Source organism: Epinephelus lanceolatus, chromosome 13 (assembly GCF_041903045.1).
Source record: "Epinephelus lanceolatus isolate andai-2023 chromosome 13, ASM4190304v1, whole genome shotgun sequence".
NCBI lineage: Eukaryota > Metazoa > Chordata > Actinopteri > Perciformes > Serranidae > Epinephelus > Epinephelus lanceolatus.
The window spans coordinates 33641388-33666046 of NC_135746.1; the positions used below are offsets into that span (position 1 = coordinate 33641388).

The following is a 24659-nucleotide window of genomic DNA, read 5'->3' on the forward strand; positions in this document are numbered from 1 at the left end:
ACAATGGCGTCCTCTTCAGCTGAGCTGTAACGTTAGCTAGCTCAGTGGTGCTAGGTGAGCTAGCAGTAGATGCACACTTCCTTCTGCACAGCGATACAGTTGGAAAGTTTCTACATGAAACTGCCCTACAGCAAGATTTGTGGATTATCTTGAGTAACCAGGTTATGATTTCTGCAAAGAGACATTGATGTTGAGTTTTTCAAATGTAGCTTTTTGGCACTTTGAGCACCACAAGCTGAGTGCCATCTAGTTCCATGTATATTGGAGAGATGGCAGACATCTCTACAGCTGATATCTCCAACACTGCAAGTCACACCAAAACAATCTAGATTGATAAACAGTACCACAGGTAAGAGGAAATTGATTTTGGTATGAACTGTCCCTTTAACCTGCTGATGCCTCTCTTTATAAAGGTAATTTATTCACACCTGAGTTGAAACTGTACATGAAAGGTAACAAATGAGCAAGATGTTGAGGGAACAAACGACCTCTGACAAGCACTCTCTACAAATACTGTACACAACTCCTGCATTTTACATAAGCCTTGTCTCATTTTAAAACTTGTTTTTTTATTGCGGTACTCCATTACTTTGGTGTAATGACATATGTAAAGATAAGAGGAAATAAGTCTGTTTGCCAGAACACAAGGGCTGAAATACAGGAATAAAGCTGAATCCAAACTCCTGCCTTATGACTGTGTTTAGACAGAATGCTAAGCTCATTTGACAGGCTGTGTGATTAGAAAGTGGAAAGACACAAGTAAATATTTTAACTTGAGTGAAAAATGTGTGTCTGAGGTGTCTGTCGCTAGCTAACGTATGTAGCTAGCTGGTAGAGCTGCTGAAATGGTTGAGCGGTCAAATTTGCGTAGCGTTCTGTCTGAACACACCTTTACAGTTTGAATAGATAGATCGCCCTTAGAGTCAAATTCTTGGTAGTTTGTCCTGTTTATAAATGTGTCCTTACTTGTATAGCTACTGTAAAATGTTAGCGCAACATTTCCTCTAGTGGCAAAACCTGTATAGATGTAAAAACTGAACTTTTGTTGTTGATTTGTAATAAAGTTTTTTTTAAAAGAGCGGACATTTATCAGAGTTAATGACCACACAGTAACACACTGGGTTTGTATTTGTAACAGCCCTCCGCTTTATTGAAATACATCGGAGTCAGGTTAATATAATGAGTTCTCCACATAAGTGTGGCAGCCAGTTCCATACATTATTTTTTGTTTTGACCTTACACCTTAAATATTTTTTTTGTGCAAAAAAGAATCTACATCACCTGTAGTGGGTTATCCTCAGTAAAACGCCCAAACCGTTCAAAAAGGAGCAAGTCCAAGTAAAACAACAAACCGAAAACAAAAATGATTACATCTATAACATGCAAAACTGTACAAATTATTACAAAGCAATCCTAGAAAAAAAAAAAAACACAAGTGTAATATGATATGAAAGAGCAAAATAATATAGAAGGTACTGTAAATAAGACCTCACTGAAATGCAAAGGCGTTTGAATTTTTTTTTTTTTTTTAGATTTTCTTCCTTGTAAATGTTACCACTGTGGCACCTCAGCCATCAAACCACCTGTCACCCGTCACCCCTGAAAACATTTCTCTTACATCTTCTAGTCCTCTCCTCCTTTTCTTCCTGCTGTCTCCACCCAGGTCACATCTACTGTACATCATGTGTCCCTCACTCACTCGCTGCAGCCATCCACCCATTACACAAACTCATTTTCATCTAAATGAAAATGATTCATTGGTTCTGACGTTTCCTGAGTTTCTCTTCCCCTCTCCTTATGCTGGGATGTCTACAGTCACTTCTGTACAATATGGGCCAATAATAAAACACCTGGCTGAGTCGCCCCTGTCGTACATTCTGCAGGAACTAAGGAGACTCACGAGCTTCATGTTTCTACGAGGTGGTTGTTTGGAATAAAACCAGCTGGGTCGCACTGTGGTGCTCCGGACCTCTCCCTCTCTCTTCATATAAAATGGAATACTAAAGGAACACTTGGAATGGGTTGTTTAGAGCTATGCTGTGTTTCGACAGGGGAGTCCAGGCGAGGAATGACCACCAAACTACTTGTTTTTGTTTCCCTTTCTCACAAACAAGACAAGCGGAATAAACCGGAGGATTCTGGAGGACACTGTACTGTAACTCTGCACCGTCACCAACAACAGGCCAGTATTAGATTACAATATGTGCGTTCTTCTTACAGATAATACCACATTGTGACCACGGTGTAGTTAGTGTTTCATGTCAGGACAGTTTGCAGGTCCGTGTGCATTGCTCCGTACAGTTTAACCTCGTCCTGCCCTGTGAAGCGATTTCCTCAAGTAAAATGCTTTTCTATCTGTGTGTGAGCTGAAGGAGATGAACAGAGGTAACAGGTTTTTGGCTGTGAATGCCCTGCTCTGCAGCCAGGAGCTGCCACACCGTATAATGCTCTTTCAGAGGCCTCTCCACCCTGCCAAAGAAACACCGCCTGCAGGGAGGGGTTACAGATCCAGCCCTGTTCATTTTACAGACAACAGGTAGAGCAGAGGTTATTTTATCTGCGCTTCATCAAGACAAACGGTGCTGATTTTTAAGTGTTTACATTCTCATTTAGTGTTTTTTTTTTTTTTTTTTAAATCAAGAGCTCATAAACGTTGCTTTTTAATCGACAAATCAAGCAAACCTTTCTCAGAATATGCAAAGGCTGTCAGAAAGACTAAACAATGTCCCTCTTTTTGTCCATTTTTGGTTAAATCAAGCTCAGCAGAATGACTGATCTTCCCATCCAGGTACCACAGCCAATTTAGAAACACACACACACACATTAAGTGTTGATTAAATGATCGGAGCCACTTCCCCTCTGACAGTCAGAGGAGGAGCAGGACAAGGCATTTGCTGCATAAAAACACCACCTCAGTATGTGTGTGTGCGGATACATGTGTGATAAATGCACGTGTTCACTCTACAGTACGGGCAGTAGTGTCGATCCATACATGAGATTTCTTCACTCAAACGCAAACCGAGTGGGGAAAAAAAAAAACACACACACACACACACACACACACACACACACACACACACACACACAATGCGTGTCGTACATACAATATAAAACAAATCTAAAATCCATCGGTAAAAAAAAAAAAAAAGAAACTGGAAAAGTGGTTTAAAATGGCTTTTTGTGTGAATACAACCCCAAATCACTCAGAACAAAATAAAAAGGAAAATAAAAGTCAAAGAGGATTTTTTTTTTTGTCTTTCCCGTGTAGTTCTCTATAGTATTTTCCTTATCATATATTACTCTCTACTTTGAACCTATGTACATTATTGTGATGGGAACCTGTGAGTTGGTCAGTTTGGTTGTACAGCAAAGTGGAGCGTCTACACTACAATGGAGGACACGTCCAGGGCTGCTGGATGATGTCGCCTGCACCGGATCCAATGAGGAAGAGAGTAGCACAGAGGAAATGTGATGTCATACGAGCCGGCATTATCATTATTAACGCTGCTTGTAGCTTTTTGCTGATGGTCAAAATTAAAAATATTATAAAGTCACTGCACTTAATATCATGAGCAAAAGAAAAAAAAATCATTGCTTTCCTTTCTCTCTTTCTGTCTGTCTCTCTTTTTTTTAATATTTTCAATTTTTGCAGCACCCAAAGAGAAAGCAAAGGAGGGAAGTGAGGAGGGGTTAAACTCCACCCGTCTGATTCAGGCCATGAAGCAAACCTCCCTTTCCTCATCTAAGATTGATAAATAAATTAAAATATCGTCCCCTAAAACCCAAAGGGTCCTATGTACAAGTACAAATCATTTTCTCTCAGTAATAATCCTCTTCTCTTTTTGTTGCATCGTGAGGTTTTAGAGTCTCTGAATGGGGCCGTGGACAGGGTGGTGTTGACGGAGCTCGACGCTTCGGTTGATAGCAAAAAAAAAAACAGCCGAGTCGGGAGGTTCTCATTCCTATATCATATGCCCTTTCTGAATAAACACATGCACACACGCTGGCGAGCGCATACAGCTTCTCTCAACACACACACGCACGCACACACATTTGCACCCTCACACATCAGCACCCACATGTACACTCCTTTTACGTATCTTCTCCCTCAGGATTTCCCTCAAAGACACGACACACTCTTTCTCAGTGTTTCTGCCCCGTCTTGGAAGTATGATGAGAGACAAATTGAGGTTGTAAAGTGGGACAAATGTTTGTCAGGAGGTGCAGTTCTCCGGGCAGTGAGGGGGGAAATATTCAGAAAGGATGCGAGAGGCTGCGGTGGAGGAGGTGGTGGGGGGGAGGGGAGGAGGGAGAGGAGTCCTGTGCTGTCGGTCGGTCGGTTGGTGGGGTTGAGCAAGGCGAGAGGCTGGCGGAGGCTCATGTGTCCCAGCCCATGCGGTCTGTGCTCTCCAGGGACAGGGACTTGGTCTTGTGTGGGGAGGCCGGACTGGGGGGGCTGCTGAAGGTGGAGCTGTTGGAGGCCGTGGAGTGACGGGGGGAGTCCGAGTCCTGGAGGAGGAGAGCGGAGGAGGAGGGAGTTGGAGATGAAGAAAGAATGTGAAGTTTGGGGGAAAGAAAAGAGACGGGGGAAAGCACACAAATTAGATGATGTAAGACGTACTTTACAAGATATATTACAGTATTTGTAATTTAAATTCAGGAGACTGGAGACTACGTGTCTGCGCGGGGGCTGATACAGCTATAAAATAAGTGACTACGACACTGTATATTTTAAATGACTCCTCCTGTCTGGGCTCTCATTAGGGGGATGATGGCTCACTGCTCTACGCTGGCTAAGCATGCATATTCCTAGTCCCAACCAAATAACCTTTCTCTCTGCTGCTTATTAATCTGCTGTTTTGGGTGGAGGACAGATGTAGCCAGTCAGATTGAATCACATTGCTCCCGCCCCCACCTCGTCTTCCACTACATTCCACATCATCAGCAGATGAACAGCTCAATTGACCAGAAATGATCAGCTGAAGGAAAACAAACATGCAGGCAGGCCAGATGAGGGGGGATGTGGGTTAGACCTTCATACTGTGCGACACATACAGTATGACTCACATCCTCGTGTGCTGAATTTAACCAAAAGACATGATACCTGCTACTCCTTTCTTTCTTTAACAAATGAAGGTTTATACAGGAGAGAATTAGGCCCAAACATGTGTGGTGCAGTGTGTATGATTCCCTTTCCAGTTCAGTGATAATGTCCTCAGGTTAGAGCATCTATAATGATCTCATATGCTGTATGAAGACATCTTTTTCCTGCTCAGTGACTCTGCACTTGATTGTCCTTGATGTATAATCATCTCCTGTTTGGATCCAATCTAAACACATCTGGCCTATAAAACACTGAGAAGCACAGTCATCCTGCTGTCTCACTCCTACCATCTATGGCTGCAGTCAAACACACTGTGGAGCTATGAAACATCACGATGTAGGCGTTTTAGGACCAGAGGAACTTTTTCACAGCTCTGAGAACTCCCCGTCTTGATCTGTCCGCACCACAAGAACCAGAACGATTGTAGTTTCTGTGAGGGAACTTTTTAGCTCCTGTGTCAGAGTGTGTGCTCTGCCAATACAAGAGGAGCCCCGAGTGACATTAGCATACTGTGATTGGTTGAACACACGAGCCAGTGCAGCAATGGAAATGCCATTTTATTTCAGCCTTACACCAAACAACTTCAAGTGATTTCCTTGTTGCAGACAAATTTCCAACACTGGAATAAAATCAGGAGTTTGTGTGCGCTTCCATGATCTTGATTGTTTGGCGTAAGGTGGTCATAAAAGTCGGGCTTTTTCTTGTCTTGATGTTCAGATAGTTTTAAATGAACATCGTCATTAACCAATAGCTGGGCTCCCTGCAACACCAAACAGGAAGTGGCAAACGGGAGTCAGTAAACATGGAGGTGCAACAACGTGAACAGTCTCAGCGCTTTTGTTCTGTGGAAAACGAGGAGAAACTGGTGGAGCAGCGGAGTGAATAAGAGTGAGTTAAATTTGGGGAGTATCTGTTCCACCAACCAGCACTTATCTTAGTGAAAAATCATCATTTTTGAAACGGTTCATCTCTCGTTTCCAGGGTCTAACCAACGGAGGCTGGTAGCAAGTTTAGGCGACAAAATCCAAAATGTAAAGTTTGTTCACAAATACAGTTTCTTTGGCTTTAATCTTTTGTTACACTGATGCTTAATTGACAAGAATACTGTCGACATATGACACCATATGACATCTTGTGTTTGTAGAGTCCCAAATGTTTTTGTGGACAGATAAGGAATTGTTAATATAACATATTCTTTAAAAGGAGTTTGGTGTAATATTTTCCACCAGGAGCAAGATGGTAAATAATTTCAAGAGGTACCTAGTTGTAGTCTTACAAATAGTGACCCTGCAAGATCCCCAGTTTTTGCAAAGTCTTATAGTGTGTGACTAAAACACACAGAGGGTTTTTATTTCTTTTTGTCTTAGAGTGAATGAGAGTATGTTAGGCTTTAAAAAAATGTGGCTGCGTAAACAACAGTAAACACACAATGGGAAATACAACGTGATTTTGACTCGTCAAAGCGAAATAGTGCGGCTCACATCACTTGAGCTTTCTTACTGATGCTATTATGCTGAGAGAACAAATGCCCTTTAAGGGACACAGTTTTCAGGGGAGCTCTGCAGAACTGTTTGGTCCGAAAACGCCTCTTCACACTCAACACTGTAATGTAGAAAATACCACACCAGCCATCTGTTACTCACAGCACACATCCAAGAGCCTTTTACAAGTCAATGCAGATGGGCAGTTGTGTGTTTTCATACATTTGCTCTTTAAAGCTGACGACACAGGTCCAGCAGAGTGTGTGTGTGTGTTGGGAGGAGCACTGCCCAGCTACATTGTGTAAAGATCTTTGTCTATGTGACACTGTGTTTAAAAGCACTCAGCCTTTCCACCCATATTCACTAATCAGTCATTGTCATCTGATCCAGAGGTGTGCACCAGAATCACTCCAAACCATGCAGCTGCTGTGATGTAGTCCAATCCAATCTGTAATCACTTTATCAGGCTTGGGGTTTTATCATTACAGTCAGAGTGACATCCTGCAGGGTCCTGGTGGAACCCTGACTACACAGAGCACTTATTATTCCATATCCGTCTGGCCTAGTTGTGCTCTGAGCTGGACAGCTCATGGTTAGAAACATGGGCAGGCTGTCGGGGAGCTGTGTGGAAGCAGACATGCTCTGTGACTGTGGGAAGAAAAATGGCCGAGCAGCAGCGTTGCACCATTTAAATCAGCAACCAAAAATGACAGAGGCCAGGTGAAGGACAGACTGATGGTGCAGCTGATGCTCCGGTGAAAGATGTGGCAAGATGCTGCTGATGTGACGGGGCTGAGATGGTGCAGCGAGAGCTGTGGCACGGCGAAAGTTCCCCTGACAACATGTGATTGTATATCTATGTTCCAAATGCACCCCATGCTAATGTGTTCACAGATACTGACATGATAGAGTGTGTTCTGCATGTGGGTGCGTACTCAGTGACACGGTGCTCTCAGTTGTGTGTTTGGTGCGGTCGTTGCAGCTGTTGACATTACCTTCATCTTACTAAGCAGGGTCCTTAAAGCCCTTTTCAGATCGGGGGTCTTCTCCGACGGTGAGACTGCCTGCCACTGCAGAGGAGAGTTCAGACTCAGCGCCCAGCCCACAGACAACATGCTGGGGTGGGAGGGGTGGGGAGGCAGGGAGGGCGAGGCACAGCTGAGTGAGGGTGGAGGGAGGCAAGGAATGGGGCAAAATGGAGCTGACAGCGTCCAGGCTTATGGGCCATGAGGATGGGGGAAGCCACAGGAGGGATGGCAGGCGGTTTGAGGGTGGGGGGGTTGGATGGGGGTAGAAGTTGCCCAAAACCGCAAAAGCTACTATAGTTACTGTTTGATCCAAGAGGTTCTATTTGTGTCTGAAGGTTTACATCACCAGTGTTGCAGGGTAGCTACGTGAACAGCTGACTCAACTTAGATTTCAGGTGTTGAAGATGCGTTCAAACGGATAAAGAGATATAATAAACACTAGCGTCACAGAGTCGCAACAACTAGCCCGAGCTAAACCTACAGCAGGTCCCATGGGTGGGCATTAACAGTCTGTACTGGGAGAGGCGAGTTGACTGCGTTCACTATAACAGGGAGCTAACCAATCGGTTGGAGAGGTGGGATGAGGTGAGAGGCCTGCACCCAGAGGCCGGGATGTTTGTGACAGATGGGATAGAGGGAGGAGTTCTTTCAGTGGGGAACAATGTGATCGCTTTTTAAATATCTGGTAACTTCACGTCTAGCTTCTACAATCGCATGGCAAGGAAACAATCATCATCTGCATTTGGATTTGTTCATACAAAGCTGATGTTGGGCTGACATTAACTCTGTAGTCACATCTATAAAATGGCAGATTTGCCCTGATTTGAACCAACAGTTAGTACAAACATTAGTGTGCAATTAATACAAGATTAGTAGTTTAAACCATCCATACCAAACTCTTAGTCCTGTCTTAAAGATCGTCTTTTACATGACATTATTTACAGTCAACTGCACATGAGGCTGTATGTTAAGTGTCTATGTATTTACTGACCTCTCTGTCAAACTGTGAGAGAGGAGCATCACCACAGTCCATGCCTCCTCCAGAGGACAGGGAGCTCTCAGACGGAGAGGTCATGGTCTGCCGCTTGGATCCGTAGCTCCCTCCTGACAGCTCTCTGCGGAGAGCGCTGCCATTCTGGGAGGATGAGCCTGGAAAAAAGAGGAGGACGTCAGAGAAAAGCACCGAACATGATGGTTCCTGCTGCAGGGATGGAGTCTGATACAGTGGCTCTGAGAGGATTGCTGCTACTCACGTATGCCCAGTCCGCTGCTGGCGCTCATGGAACGGCCCGGCTCGCCCCGGTTCTTGGTGATGGAGGGGATGCTGACTGAACCGCTGAAGCCCGCGCGGCTCTCCTGAACACGGACGTTCTGGTTTAAACACACACAGAGCAAACACACACACAGAGTGCAGTGCAGGGGACAGGAGTGAGGAGGGTGCAGTGATACACACTACATGCTCACACAGCTCAATACATACGTGGCCCTCGTGTGATTGGCCACTGAGATTCATGCAGATAGACAAGCATGCTTGGCCTCTATAAACACAAAGGTGGTCAGGAGGAGTGAGATGGGTCAACTTTAGAGGGCGGGGGAACATGAGGGTGAAGATGTTCATTACATTATTAAATTAATCCTACAGGTTAGTTTATAAAACAGGAAATAAACTGGAAACTGTGCATCTCTGTCTGCTCTTATCCCAGTGTTGGCATGCTACAGTAGATAGTGGAGGATAGAGGATGAAGGGGGGTTGCTGGTTCTGTAGAAGCAGGTCTGCAAACACACAAAGCTCACATGGTCTATATGTGTCTGTTTCAATATGTACATGTATGTGTCTGTTTGCCTCTGTGTGTATACTTGTTCTTATTTCCTGTGTGGTTTTAACTTGTGTTTGTGTGTTTTCTACAGAACGCACCAGTCTGCTAACACAAGTCTTTAAAGGTGTGTATACGTGTATCTACCATGGGCAGGTCTTTAAGGATCTGGATCCCGTCTCCTGGTCCCATGTGAGCCACGTGGTTGAAGTTAGTGGGGTTAGAGATCAGCTTGTTCCTCATCTCTGGATCTCGCAGCATCTCTCTGGAAACACACACACACACACACACACACACAACAGATGAGCGAAGGCACAGAAAGGTTCAGAGTAACAAAGAGACTGGAACAGACTGAGTGCAGCAGTGCAGAGTGTCCGACTGAGTGAAACTAAAATGTGGCTTTAGTTGCCCACTCATCTAGTGCTCTCCTCCATTAACCATGAATTGTACCTTCAGGGCAACAGGCACAATGTTGCTGTAAATTGCTTTCCATTTGGTTTTTCGACTGCTGACAAACATCTACATCATGTAATATTGGTTTTGGCTCCCCCGCATGCTCTTTAATGAGAATGCAGTTGTGCAAGCAAGTGTATTTGATGATTTTAGTGTTGATTCTACATTGTTGAAAATGATTAGCTCCTACTCCCAACATATGCATGATGAGTCTATTTTTTTTTTTTAAGAAAAGAGCACTTGAAAGGTGTGGTGCCAGTACTGTTGCTAATTGCTCTAGGAGAAATACCATTTAATAAGTTATGAAATTCCACATGAAAACATGGACAGGGAGGACAGTCAAGATAAAAAAATGTAGAACACAGAGGATGCACAAAAAGCTGAGATGTAACCTGGCAACAGAATTGCTAAAATATAGACAATCGTCAAGAAAACCTGTGAAAAATATTTAGTAAAACTGCTATAATCTCAGGTGGTAGACAGCAAGTATGATCCTCTGCGCAGTGAAGAGGTGCTGCCTCGTGCTGCAGGTTACCTACCTCCTCTGCTGCAGTCGCTCTTCCTCGGGCACCCTGAAGGAGAAGCGCCTCTTGTTGTTCATGCTGCGAACCATCTGCTTCCTACTGTTGTCTGACGTCTCCGGGACGACCAGCTCGTCACCCTCTGGAAGATCACAGCAAAGCCACAGGCAAGTTTGCATGATAGACTACAAAGTGTTGCAAAATTTACTTTGGTGGTTGAGAATGGCATGTCAAACTTTCTACTGTTACTCAAGTTGTTTGTGTTCTACAAAATGTCCAAAGACCAGTGAAGAGGTTACTCAGTGACAAAAGATCTGCAGTGATTACTGCAGTGATATATCCTGCTGGAGCTGACTGTGGAAACTGTGATAGAGAGCAACAGCCAGATATAACCCTTAACTTTATCGCACTGCAGTAGAATAAAGCTTATATTGTGTCATTCTGGACATTTTGGTAGTTTTTAAGCCATGTGATACTTCACACAATCAATTTAGGAGTTCTTACCGGCCATCTTGTTTCTAAAGTAGATAAGCCGGACTGTTTCCAGTCCCAGCAGGTTCAGAGAGCCATCAACGTTCAGAGGTCGCACCTGAAGGGAGCAGAGAAATCTATTATTATTTCATTTTCTGAAACGGATTTCTGATCAGTCATCATGTGTTTTATTCTATAAGATTTACTCTAAAAAAACATCAAAATCTGGAATTTATTAATTTATTAATACAGCAGGGAAATCAGAAAAATAAGTCAGGTTACTATGATGACAGGGGCAAACAGGATTTATTTATCTATTCCACCAGGTGGAGCCAGAGATGCCTCCAGCTGACCAGTGTCTACTTGACACTCTACTGCTGCTGAAGCTTCGATCATATTCACTCCACAGCACTGACCTTCTTGAGAGGGATGGTCTGGATCCACTCCATGGTGTTGACATCAAACACATCGACAGCATTCTCACTGTACACTGACAGGTAGGGGGCGTTGTAGCCTGGGCAAAAGAAAACATAATGTGTTTCTAAACCTGCCTCCTCATTTCAACACCAATATAAATTCACATTAAATCCTGCACTCACAGGCAGAGTTGGGAACAGCTGGCCACATCAGCTCCTGCTGACGTGACCTGCGGCCCTGGGAGTCCACATATACTCCGATGGCGCTGAAGCACAGCAGCAGCTCCTTGCTAGAAATCTCCACGGCGCAAAGGGCGTCCAGGCCCTGCTGGGGGATGAAGGCCAGGGTGTGGTCCTCGTGGTGGAGAAGGCTGACTGGGGACATGTCGCCATGGACACTGTGGGGGTTACCCCAAAGTTAGATTTATTATGTTAACATTATTTAATCAAAAAAGTAATGACATTTACACAGTATTAATAATTTCAGCAGGGAGTAAATGGTAATAAATAAACAAATGACAGCAAGGTATACAGCACAGACAGACATAAAAAACCATTACAGGAACATCTCCATTGTATTTAGATCAGTCAGTTAACAGGTGGAGTACCTGTAGCGGGTGAAGCCAGACTGATACCCAACATAAAGACGCTCGCTGAGCAGACCCATCCACTGAACGGGCCCCGGGGCCTGTAGCTCTCGCAGCCGACGGTGACGTGCTTTACTCTTATTCACCTGGAGGGGGCAAATAATATGAATGAGATTAAAGGAACAAAATAACACAGCACTGAAGTGAGCTTGAAATAAATAATTATATGGAGGGCTGGTCGACTGTCTAATAAACAGTGTTTTCTGACCTCGTAACATATGATTTGTCTCTTCATGGCCACGCAGAGGCAGGTGAGCGAGCCGTTGCGGACGGGGCCGGAGACAATGGTCTGACAGCCCTTTGTCTCAGCAAGCTTGTAGGACTCGGTCTCGCGGCCGTCCAAGGCCTGTGTGGGGAAGAGACGGACATGACGGTTCCTGCCGGAGATGACCGCCAGCAGCTGCTCCTGGGGAATCAGGTCGATGTGGTGCACCTTCTTGTTGTCCCCCACCCGGATTATTTCTGAGGATGGAGGGAGAAGATGGGAGTAAGGAGGGGCGGGAAAGCAAGTGGTGAAAGTAAGTGAGAAGTAGAAACAGGTTTTGGGAGTGACATAAAAACAGGTCATCGAACCAAGTGAACAAGAACACATAACACATTCTTAAAAAGTGAATCTTACCATCTTTGGTGACATGGATGACAAAAAGGCCTTCCTCGTTGCCCAGGGCGACACGCTCATGATCTGAGGGCAAAGCAAATGAAGCAAGACGGCCGTTTGAATGCCAGTAAGGGGACAGAAAAGGACATTCTGTGCAGAGGATGTTCCAGTCTAATAGTTTCTATTATCATAACATGATAAAAAAAATTATGCTGCCGATTTGATCTAATTAGCTTTCTGTGAAAATAGCTTGACCTGGAACAACTACACTCGGCTGCAGATGCACAGAGAAGGAACTATCTCTTGTTGAGATAATGACTGCATAGAGATCAGATGATAAAAGGAGAGTATGTACATCTGGAATCCTGATCAGCACCGACATATCTGAATTGCTTCCTATAATAGCTCTTGTAGTACTCTGTGTTTTCTGAGTGTTGAAGGCCCACCTATGATAGCAGCAGACTGTGTTGTCTTGATGAGCGGCAGGGTGCTGTCATAAGCCTCCTTGGGAACGTAGACGAAGCGCTCCTTGAGCTTGTTCTTCTTGAGGATGCGGTGGAGCTCGTTAAGGAGGCCCACCCATTTGTTCCTCTCCTGATCACTGTCGGCCAGGATCAGAATGGAGGGCTTGTGATTGCTGGAGGGGGAGAGCTGGGACGCTGTCACCTGAGGAGAAAACAGGGACGGGTGACACATTAGATGTTGAATAGTATTTCAGAATTTAGGGGTGTTTAGATTGTTTTGAAACTTTTGGTTGCAGAAAATCAAGGGAACTCACTCTGAATATACAGGGGATGTCTTTGCGGCTGGCGTGGATGACATCAGAGGCCAGGACAGAACTGACTGAAAACTCTTCATCCCTGAATGACACGAATGTGATCAAAGATTAGACATGCAACTGGCATACGATCAATCACTTCATTCATTTTTTTTATGCATAATTGCCAAATATTCTCTCATTTCAGCTTCTCATATGAGATGATTTGCTGTTTTTCTTCATCATATTTCACAGTATTTTAACATCTTCCTTGTGCTGCTGTTTGATTGCAGTGCACAGTAAACTATTTCAGACTGATGACGCAGCTGAATATTAAGGATATTTAGATGAAACCTAAGTAAGTACAGTATTTATAAATCACTCTGAAAAGTTTCTATACCTCTCTTACCTCATATCTATGACTTGGCTGACTACTACACTTGGTTGCGTGGCTTTCCCTTCTCCCAGTTCATAGAGGAACAGTTTGAAGTCACACACCACAGCCATCGCCCTCTGCCAACCCTTCTTCACCCCTGTTGGTTTGGGCACCTAGGACAGACACAAAGACATGTTTGAGTAGTTAAAATATCCTCTACTCTGTAATAGGTGAAAAGTGGCTGATTCAGATTGAATTCCACACTTGGGGCATCTGTGCTCGAGTGTGAGCTGTTATGATTCTGTAAGAAACCTCAAACCCAAGTTTTCACCAAAAGCTTTAGTTCATGTTTACCTTTGTGTGGATTTGGGAAGAAAGCGGGGAGAGTAAAAGTTTATTTGGTTTCGCATGAAGTAAACAACTCAGGAACAGGGGCTTGTCTCAAGGTCAGCAAACATCTGCATTGTTTTCGACTGACTATTCAATTCAACAATTCACTAACTGGGGCCAGAGACAACCAGGGCTTTTGTCAGTCTCACTCACCCTGACGTGCCCTTCATACGCAGTACCAATACCCCTCTGAGGGTCGATACCCAGCGGGCCCTTGGTCTGGTCCTGGGGCACGGGACACACAGCCGGAGCCTTGTCCGCACATGTTACATGGCAGGAGAAGTTACACACTGGACAAGGAGAGAGACGGAGACAAAACGGAGATAAATGAGATGTTTGACTGGTCCAGTAGAGTATCAGATTTTAAAATTAAAAAGGCAGGCTAGCTTTGTAGTTTTGATGTTCAAGTTCCAGTCATTTAACATGAGAGTAATATAAATTGGAATCACTGAAGTAAAAGATTTGATGGTTCATGTTGTCAGAACACAGTTCACAAGTTAAGATTTAATCTACTGTATTTTCCTGCACCATCCTCTTTCATCACCTTCCCTTATCCCTGTCCTTACCTTCACAGGTACAGCCTTGACGTATGAGCCCCACCATGAGGGAAGTGCACTGGTTACACTTAGTGGGCGTGTTGAATGACTTCACCACAAACTGATGTGCTTTTGGCTGTGGAGTGCATGAATGAGCAAGAAAGACACAGTCAGTGGTTATCAATATAACATGAAGTCTGTTGTGGCAAGGTCCAACAATGAAGTGTGATCCTTCAGAAAAGTGTCCTACCTTAGGAGAGGAGCGTCCAATACTACCGTACCCTCCTGAGCGCATGGTGGGGGTCTGGACTGTACGGGGAGGATGGTCTATCAACTGCATGACAGAACACATAAAACATCAAACAGCGAGACAGTGAACCTTGGCTGTGCTTTTGCGAGATGCATGAGTGACATAAAACTTGGTTAAAAGTCACCTAGGCCAAAGATTCCCAAGAAGAAACAGTTAAGACAAAACATTCTGTGAGTTAAGTCAGAGTAAGGATGGGGGTGACAAAGTAAAAACTGGCGATATCTATTTTAGATTGATCACCATGGTGTACTAATTTTGTGATCAAAACTTAGTTCAACTGGCTTTAGGATAACATTATTACTTCTTATTTTGCGAGTCATATCTGCTCCCACCTTGGCTATACTAGAAACACCAGTCCCAATGAGGACACTGGCATTTACTTGCAGCACCATGTTAAACAGCAATCTAAGAACACACCTAGTTTAGTTAAATTGGAGCCTACCGCTGGTCTCAATGCTCTCATTCTCTTTGCTTCTCTGCTCACATTTCTCCATAGTTGAATTACTTGCAATTCACAAGGGCTGACCCATTTGACAAACTCAGTATTGTCAGTTGCTCTGAGTAACACTCAACTGATACTTCATTGAAAAAATGTCAATTGAATTAGCATGAGGAAAAGTTGCATTTTTTTCTTGTTCCTCGGCATGCCAGACATAGAGATGCCATGTTCAGAGAGAGGCTCCTGATGCCAGACTAGTCTGGTAATCTTAATTGCTCCTATGCAGATCTTCTAAATCAAAAAATCCCAACCAGGAGTTCTAACTCGTGATAGGGTGGGAAATTGCAGCTGACCAAAGTCCTCTTGTACTCGGACATCTACATCTATCTTGCTGGTAAGACGCCAGTGTCTATAAAAAAAACATTCACAGACTAAGGGACTGTCTAACCTCTATGGGTTCCATATCACTAGCCATGGAGGGTGACCGTGAGCGGGACTTGAGGTGGGATTTAGGGTCATCTTCCCGGGATGGAGTGTTGGAGGGGGTGAAGTTATCCATAGAGTCCACCTGAAAAGAGAGAGGTAGGGTGGAGGAGCAGGAGAGGACACAGGGACAAGAAAGAAGGGATATGTGAGAAAGGAGGGATAACAAGACAGAGATGGAAGTATAAAAGAAGATAATGAGGAAGGGAAGAGGAGAGCAGGATGAGAAACGAAGAGGAACAAAGAGGCGATGAGGCAGATGGATGGAGGAAGATGAGGAAGAAGGGAAGGAAATAGAGGAAAAGGAGTAGTGTTAGTTAAACAAAACAATCCAAAGAACAATATGCAGCACCCATGCTTAGAGAGAAGGAGCGAGTGCCAAAATACACAATTGAAAAGCAGTTTGTACACACATACTGTGATCAAGAAATGTGGCCATATCCACTGGACTTTCAAAGCTACAGAGGAAAACTGACCACAGCTTTACTGCACCCCATGTATTATAACACATGGGAGCACATCACACCAAAAGCATACACCATACACCATGCATGGCCATTCACAAAGCTACACTGAAGAATAAAGAGAAAAAACACACTGACACCAATGCACACAGGCAGCACACATAGCAATACCCCACTTAATAAAAATATGGAAAATCCAACACATTAATGCCTTGACAACACAACACAGATACCAAAAACATTTTTCAGAACCCCTGCCATGCAATCAGACAGCCAAGGAAAACATACAAAAGAAAATGCACACACAAATTTAACACCACCGTGACAAGACAGCATATTTAGAAAGGCTCAATGAGATCACAGAGTGCAGTTATGGTGCTTACACGTCTGCCTTTGCTAGCTGGGCCAACGGATGGCGAGCGCTTCAGTGGCAGGAGAGGCAGAGAGTGGCAGAGACAGAGAGATGAGTGAATATCAGAAAGGCTGTCTAACAGAGCTGAAAACACATAGTTAAAAAGACTGAGGGAGAAACATGAAAATGGTTATATCAGCCTGCATTACATTAGATCAGTGTGGTTCCCAGCATTTGTTCTTTATTAACACTATTAACAATACATACATGGGTATTGTTTCATATTTTCTATACTGTATAACTTGCATACAGCCAGTCATCCTCTTTTAGCTAAAGTTAACTATTTAGTCTGTTTATCCACTTATGGCTAACTCTGTGAGTTGTTTATTCATTTATAATCTATTTCAAAACTGTTTATCCATTAATTTCAATTTATCTATGTTTACTGTTGATTATTCATCACTTTTAGTGACTTATATTGACTGTTTATCTGTTACTTATAGCTATATTGCTGTTTATTCATTCTTTAACCTAACTATACTGAGTATTTATCAATTGCTTTTAGCTAGTTATATCAACAGTTTATCCATTACTTTTAGCTAGTTATATCAACAGTTTATCCATTACTTTAAGCTAACCATATCAACAGTTTATCCATTACTTTTAGCTGGCTATATTAACAGTTTATCCATTACTTTTTTCTAATATATCAACAGTTTATCCATTGTTTTTTTCTAATACATCAACAGTTTATCCATTGCTTTTAGCTAATATATCAACAGTTTATCCATTACTTTTAACTAATATATCAACAGTTTATCCATTACTTTTAGCTAATATATCAACAGTTTATCTATTACTTTTAGCTAATATATTAACAGTTTATCCATTACTTTTAACTAATATATCAACAGTTTTTCCATTACTTGTAGCTCGCTATATTAACAGTTTATCCATTACTTTCAGCTAACTATATCAACAGTTCATCCATTACTTTTAGCTAATATATCAACAGTTAATCCATTACTTTTAGCTAGCTATATCAACAGATTCTCCAGTAGTTTTAGCTAATATATCAACAGTTTGTCCATTACTTTTAGCTAGCTATATCAACGGTTTATCCATTACTTTTAGCTAGCTATATCAACAGTTTATCCATTACTTTTAGCTAGCTATATCAACAGTTCAGCCATTACTTTCATCTAACTATATCAACAGTTTATCCATAACTTTTAGCTAACTATAACAACAGTTTATCCATAACTTTTAGCTAGCTATATCAACAGTTTATCCATTACTTTTAGCTAGCTATATCAACAGTTTATCAATTACTTTTAGTTTGCTACATTAACAGTTTATCCAATACTTTTAGCTAGCTAGCTGTATCAACAGGTTATCCATTACTTTTAGGTAGCTATATTGTTTAGCCATTACTTTTAGGTTAGCTTACTATATAACTGTTTGTCAATTACTTTTAGCTAATATATCAACAGTTAATCCATTACTTTTAGCTAGCTATATCAGATTCTCCATTAGTTTTAGCTAATATATCAACAGTTTATCCATTACTTTTAGCTAACTTTAACAGTTTATCCATTACTTTAAGCTAGCTTTATAAATACTTTATCCATTAATTTTAGCTAACTATATCAACAGTTTATCCATTACTTTTAGCTACCTATATCAACAGTTTTAGCTAACTCTATTGTTTACACATTACTTTTACGTTAGCGAACTATGTAACAGTTTATCAATTACTATTTCAACATTTAATGTCATCCATTACGTTTAGTAAACTAAGTTGTTTATCCATCACTTTTAGCTAATTGCATTGACTGTTTATTACTTTTTGCTGACAATATGAAAAGTTTATCCATTACTTTTAGCTAACTGTTTCAACCTCTCTGCTAGCTTGCTCACTAGCTTTCATGTACTCACAATTGCAACACACAGGGTTCATATGCTTCAACTGATTAAGGATGATAAGCAGTTTTCTTGTTACTTTAAATTTACTGAAGAGCACACTCATTTGTAATCATATTTGACCACTTATTTCTCTCCTTAACACAAATATGTGGATGTATTTCTATAATTAAATCACACTTTCTACAGTTTAATATGCTTAGTTCAGTTGAGTTAATTAGCTGAGCTTTCCACATGCTCCCTGGCAACTGCACAAGCACCACCTGGGGTACAAGTATTAGACTAGTGTCCACAAGGGTGAAATTGAGGACGGAGGCTGGAGAAGGAGGATAGGTGCAAATGGAAAAAATACAAATGATGATGGGAAGGTAGCTGGGAAAGTCAGTATGGAGCACAGAGACAACTCAAGTTCTCTTTCTGGCTAAAAAACAACAACTGATAAAAGATGAGGGGGTAAATGAAGGATTTAAAAACATTTACTGAGCAATATGTCCTTATCTTTAACCCAACTTCTAGCACCAAAAAGCCAAGGTACAGCCATTCAAATAGCCCACTAGCCTACAAGGACTAGCAAGCAACTGAATACAAGGGCAGCACTGCAAAAATATCTATCTTAACAAGTGTATGCACTAGAAGTGAATGAATTCATCTGCATTGGAGGCAAATGAATTCATCTCATTCCATGTATTTTTCCATTTGCATTAAGATCAATAGGATTTAGACTTTTTTTTTTTTTTTAAATGACAGGACTGACATTTTTTTGCAGTGGCTCTGCTCTTCTTCACAGTTACACTTATGCACAGACACACACAATATGGATACACAAATCTAAACTGTCTTTCTCAGCTAATAAAATGCTCAGAGTCCTACAGCATACAGCTAATGTTACACACACACATACACACACATGGACCTCTGCCTAACCAAGAGAAACTTACGTCTTCCCAAAACTCAATTAAAGAAGATGAGGATGAGGAATAAGAGTCCTGGTGTACCAGAGAATGAAGCAAGGAAATAAATAAAAAGATAAAACAAAAATAAAGATCTTGAAAAATTAATGTGCATAAAAACAACAACATAAAAGCATGAAGAAAAAGCACAGATAGAATTTTATGAACTACAGATTTATGAATTTCAAGTTGTTTATGAACATATATTTCAAATCTTTAATTCCAGACAGATGTATGGTTGCTCACACCAGCTCTATTTAAATAAGCCCCTATAAGGATTTTTGTCTTGAATACTTACATCAAACTGGTCGAGCGCTGAGGTGGGGGCGTTGAGAAAAGCCAAGAAGGAATTCTGGGAATCCTGGTGCTTGACACCTACAGACACAGAACAAATAACACAATACTGGTTAAGTACATGATATTAAAACATCAAAGGGTGCCTTAAACAAAATGAGTCACAGGACTGTTTCTAAGAAGTGGGGGGTGTTCCTGTGACCTCAGTAACAATACATTTTCATGTACATAGCACATGACTTTATTTCACAAATTTGGCTGCTGACGTAAAACCTCCTAATTTGTGACCCTGGTTGTAGTTATCCCTCTTTTACAGTGATAATCGCAATGAAAAGTTTCAGTGTTCAGTGTTGATTCAACCTTTGGCACTTAATGTGTAGAAAGAAACTGAACATTTAACTGCATACCCCATATGGTTTTGAAAGAAAGAGAACTTCAAATATAAATTTGCAAAGACCACTGTGAGTGAAATTAATTAATTAACAAAAGCAAAAGTGCCCTTTTGTCTGCATCAGTTTAAGACATTATATATTAACACTGATGTCCCTCGTGACAATTTTTGCCACGTCATTCTTTGCGTGTTTCAGTGACTGACAAGACAGCAGAGAGGTCTTTTAATATATTCTCAGTCATACCCCTTCGTAGCCGCAGCTCCTCTGTCTCTTTCTTCAGTCTGTCGATCTCAGCCAGCAACTCCTGGTTTTTACTTTCCACTTCCTGCAGTTTGCTGGTGGATAGGAGACAATAATGCATCACATATTATCCAGAGGTTTGTAAAGATTTTTTATCAGAAATCTTAAAAAAAAAAAAAAAAAAAAAAACCTGTGAAAAGTTAACTGTTACTTTTGGCGTAAAGTATCCATACCATTCTGTGGACATGTTGTTGGCCTTGACCTTGTTCAGTTCATCCTGGATGCCCTGCTTGGCTCTGATCTCAGCGTCCAGGGCTGACTGCAGTTCGAGACGGGCCGACATGTCCAGCTTGGCGAAGCGCCGCATCTTCCATGGCATATCCTGAAACAGAGAGGAAAAAAAGTTGGTAAATGGAAAACAAGAGAAGTGAACTATCAGGCAACCTGTGATAATGCTGTTCTCTTACCACTATTACTATACTTTGGAGGTGTTTGTCATTGAAAAAGAATGCCAAACAAGAGTTCAGCTCACTTAACATTCATCATGATATTAGAAAAATAAATAAATGCAAGCATGTCAAATACACTGATTTCGCAGTTTTAAGTTACAGACAGCAACTCAATAACACACAGAAATTTCATTTGACTTAACAGCATTTACAGGTGTTTAAAACAGTGTTTGTATGTGTGTGTATTTTACCGTCGCTCTTGCTCCCAGGCTGGTGTTTCTCAGTCCCTCCAGCTCTTCTGTCATCTTAGTGGCCAGAGCCTGCAGATAGCCCCGAGCATCCTTCTCGTCACTCACCCTGCAACAAACACAAACACATATTTGCATTACTGTACACGCAAACATGTTTAAAAGAAATCCAAACAAGTACTAAATGTCTACAACTGGACCAAGTAACTGTTCTGACAGTTGGAAAAATAAGTAACTTCATCAGAATCCCATCACTTACAACTTGTGTATTTCAACCTTTCTATAAACATTCTATGGCAGAGAAATAAAAAACAAACACACACACATCACGTAAACACTGCCTTTTAGGAAAATATAACACCATTTGTTTGCTCTTTAGGTGCTGTGACCTCAAAGCGGTCTTACCATCAATTCCACGTCATTAACTTCACACACACACACAAACACAAAGAGATATGGACACATGTTCAGGCTGCGGGCAGCTCTGGATACATCACTAATCCCCAACACTGAGGTGGAATTAACACTGAGTATTAAGAGCATAAACTCAAGATGACCCCAACTCGAATATACACTATCACATGCACACAAAGGGAAGTTGTACATAATTTTCATAATCAAATCTCAGAACGACAACAATAACATCCAAAGGTCTTAATAAAAAAGACTACATATTAATATTTCACCCTCTGAGGGATCCTGTTTCCTGGTTTATCCACTGCAGTAGCACAGTATCTCCACCAGAGGGCAACATTAATCACTACATTCTTCCAAAATTGCATTCCAGACTCGACATTTGTACATTCATGTTTGGAATGTGAGCGTGTGCATTGGTGTATGTGTGTTCCTGTGTCTGGATGGATGTATCCTGTGTGTGTGTGTGTGTGTGTGTGTGTGTGTGTGTGTGTGTGTGTGGTATGTGTGCTATGTGTGGACTGCAGGCTTGTCCAACAGAGGGAAGCCGAGCAGCTGGCGAGGTGTCAGCTGCACTGGGAAGTGATCTGAGAGGAAGGGAGGGTCAAGTAGCTCTAAGATCTTCAGAGGCATGTGAGAAATGCTGCAGTTATACTGTATGGAGAAACCCAATACAGTACTACAACATGGGAGTGTGTGTATGTGTATGTGTGTGTGAGAGAGAGGGACTGAATATAGCCGTCTCTCACGTTATGCTATAGCATCAATGGGGAAAGTATATGCCTCAGCAAGTATTTAGGACATATGAGAAAGTTCCTGTGTGCATGTCTCACCACTGGATGATTTCCGTGATCTGCGCCTCCCAGTGAGCTACACTCTCCTTTTTGTCAGCCAGCTCCCTCATCTCATCCTCCAGCTGCCTGTTGGAGCTGCTCACCTTCTCAAATATGCTGGCCAGCTGAGGGAATAAGTGCATACACACAAGCAAAGAAAACAGATCATATTAAACATCATAATAAAAAGTGCTGAGTCGTAAAGCTGTCATTAGGAAGTAGTACCTGGTAAATAGATTAATATATAGACGCCATGACATCACATTAGAAAGCTGTACTACTGTGTAATGAGTCTAACACGTTATGTTGCTGTGTAACTACTAGTAAAGGTGCTCATGAGAGTGTGTGTGCAAAGGTGCTCAGGCATGAACGTGACGACTGCTAAAATATGGAAAAGGAATCATTGTGTTGTTGAAGGTTATGACAGTTTTTATGATTCAACTCCCAGACACTCAACCACATATTCAACTCAAGTGCTACCAGGGAGGTGTGTGGACACACACATGCACCTACACAGAAACAAGGAGGGTGATTAATCTCTAAAGTTTCCCTGGATCGTTTAATATGAGAGGTGTGTGAAGACGTAGCCATGGTGACATCATTACAAGTCTCAAACTGCCCTTTCGTTTGCTTAAGTACCCACTTTGCGGGCACATTTTTTTGGTGTATTGCAACTGTCAAGACTGTGATGTCATGTGCAAGCTAAGACGGTGATTTCATATTGTTTTGCAATTGCTGTCCAATCCTGGAGCTGGTTGCCAACGAATGTTTGGAATATCTGTGAGGAGAGTCAGGGTCGTAAAATAATATTGCTGGAAAAGGCAGAGAGTCGCTGAAATAAACATAAACACAGGATGAAATAAATACTGGCTTTTTCAGCAAGTGCTGTAACTCTTTAGGTAAGAGCTCTCTAAATGACACATGCTTCGTTCTGTCATGGGCTCTCAGTGACTGTGTCAGTGTAACAGCAGTGTGGGGTTGCTAATAGGAACACACACAACACGCCACATCGCTATCACAGTGCACACTGTAGTTTGAGATATATAAAATTGTTGAAGGGGGATTTGAGTGAACAATAGAAACATCTCTAGCACAATAAGTTAAGAATTGAACTGTTAGCTTTTGACAAGTTTGACTAAATGTGGATCATGTTTAAAAATGATAACCCCATGTGCAGATGTGATGTACAATGGAGATGACCATCAAACACAAGGAAATCATAGTAAATCACGAATGTAGCTATTAAGCTAACCTACTGTGTCAGCTATATGAGGGCAATAAAAAAAGATGAATATATATAATACAATGGGCCTCATGCAAGAACGTCTTTGTATGAAAAAAGCCGCAGGTCCGTCATGTGAGCTGGAATTTAAATACATAACTGCCAGGGCGACCTCTAGCTCACTTGGGAGAGTGTCATACAGGCTGAGAGTTCTGCAGCAGCCCGGATTCAATTCCGACCCGGGGAACATGATTTTTTACAAACATTTTACTGTCAAGTTTGTGGAGTTAAGATGGTTTGCTGAATCCGATTTGGAAGATGCATACAGACTTAAAAACAAAAAGTAACAGAGACTTCTGACAAGTAAATAAAATTTTTTTTATAAGAAGCACTAAATCTGAAGCTCTGTTTAATTTCTACACACACAGCAGAGCTTCTCTTTCTGCATTATTACTCCACAGTCATTCAGGGCTGTACCAAATGTCTTTTTTTAATTAAAAACTGCTATTGAGGTTTTCCAATTGATTGAAATATCTGTCATCATATTTTATGACACTGACATCTTAAAAAAATAAATCTTCAAACAAGTTAGTTGCAGTTAGACTGCCCTGTTACTACAGGTGCAGGGCCTCTTTGTGTGCAGCAAGCAAGAGAGACAACAGTTTTTGACTGCAGTAAAAATGTAGGTTTTGAAATGCCTGACACCAACAAATATAAAGTAAAGCAGAACATTTCTGATAAAAACATGTTGTGAATTTTGGGAAATGGTACAATTTATCACTCCTCAATAAAGTTTGACTTTTAGACTTTACAACACTCTGGATTTAATGAACATGTTTAGACCACACGGGTCGGAAACAATCCTACGCAGCCACCACTGGAATCTGCTTGTACAAACAGAGGAATACTAATATAAGTGTAGCCCAATCTTTACCTGCAACTGTGCAGAAATACTGGGTTTAAACAGAATGAACAGATATGCAAAAAGAAAAGGCATTCAGATGTTGCTTTAGAATTCAAATATCAACATTATGTCTGAAGCTTTGAACTATTT

The 24659-nt window shown here is 41.8% G+C and overlaps 1 protein-coding gene across 8 annotated transcripts in view; it reads right to left on the minus strand.

Moving 5' to 3' along the window:
* Positions 1 to 3176: 3176 nt before the first annotated feature.
* cdc42bpab (CDC42 binding protein kinase alpha (DMPK-like) b) overlaps positions 3177 to 24659 on the minus strand; it is a 92583-nt gene continuing 71100 nt past the window's right edge. The window contains exons 19-44 of one of the 8 annotated variants that reach the window (XM_033649123.2): positions 22384 to 22508; positions 21140 to 21245; positions 20673 to 20821; positions 20443 to 20534; positions 19812 to 19888; positions 19502 to 19549; positions 16672 to 16710; positions 15790 to 15909; positions 14843 to 14926; positions 14623 to 14728; positions 14210 to 14346; positions 13700 to 13839; positions 13312 to 13393; positions 12980 to 13199; positions 12555 to 12617; positions 12144 to 12397; positions 11897 to 12021; positions 11472 to 11686; positions 11289 to 11386; positions 10906 to 10990; positions 10420 to 10543; positions 9575 to 9692; positions 8867 to 8969; positions 8605 to 8762; positions 7581 to 7655; positions 3177 to 4509 (exon numbers count right to left, since the gene is read on the minus strand). In XM_033649123.2, the coding sequence (XP_033505014.1) occupies positions 4378 to 4509; positions 7581 to 7655; positions 8605 to 8762; positions 8867 to 8969; positions 9575 to 9692; positions 10420 to 10543; positions 10906 to 10990; positions 11289 to 11386; positions 11472 to 11686; positions 11897 to 12021; positions 12144 to 12397; positions 12555 to 12617; positions 12980 to 13199; positions 13312 to 13393; positions 13700 to 13839; positions 14210 to 14346; positions 14623 to 14728; positions 14843 to 14926; positions 15790 to 15909; positions 16672 to 16710; positions 19502 to 19549; positions 19812 to 19888; positions 20443 to 20534; positions 20673 to 20821; positions 21140 to 21245; positions 22384 to 22508 (3075 nt within the window). In that variant the 3' untranslated portion in view covers positions 3177 to 4377. Of the gene's footprint in view, positions 4510 to 7580; positions 7656 to 8604; positions 8763 to 8866; positions 8985 to 9574; positions 9693 to 10419; positions 10544 to 10905; positions 10991 to 11288; positions 11387 to 11471; positions 11687 to 11896; positions 12022 to 12143; positions 12398 to 12554; positions 12618 to 12979; positions 13200 to 13311; positions 13394 to 13699; positions 13840 to 14209; positions 14347 to 14622; positions 14729 to 14842; positions 14927 to 15789; positions 15910 to 16671; positions 16711 to 19501; positions 19550 to 19811; positions 19889 to 20442; positions 20535 to 20672; positions 20822 to 21139; positions 21246 to 22383; positions 22509 to 24659 lie in introns of all 8 variants that reach the window. The other 7 variants (XM_033649122.2, XM_033649124.2, XM_078174059.1 and 4 more) reach the window with 7 other exon arrangements.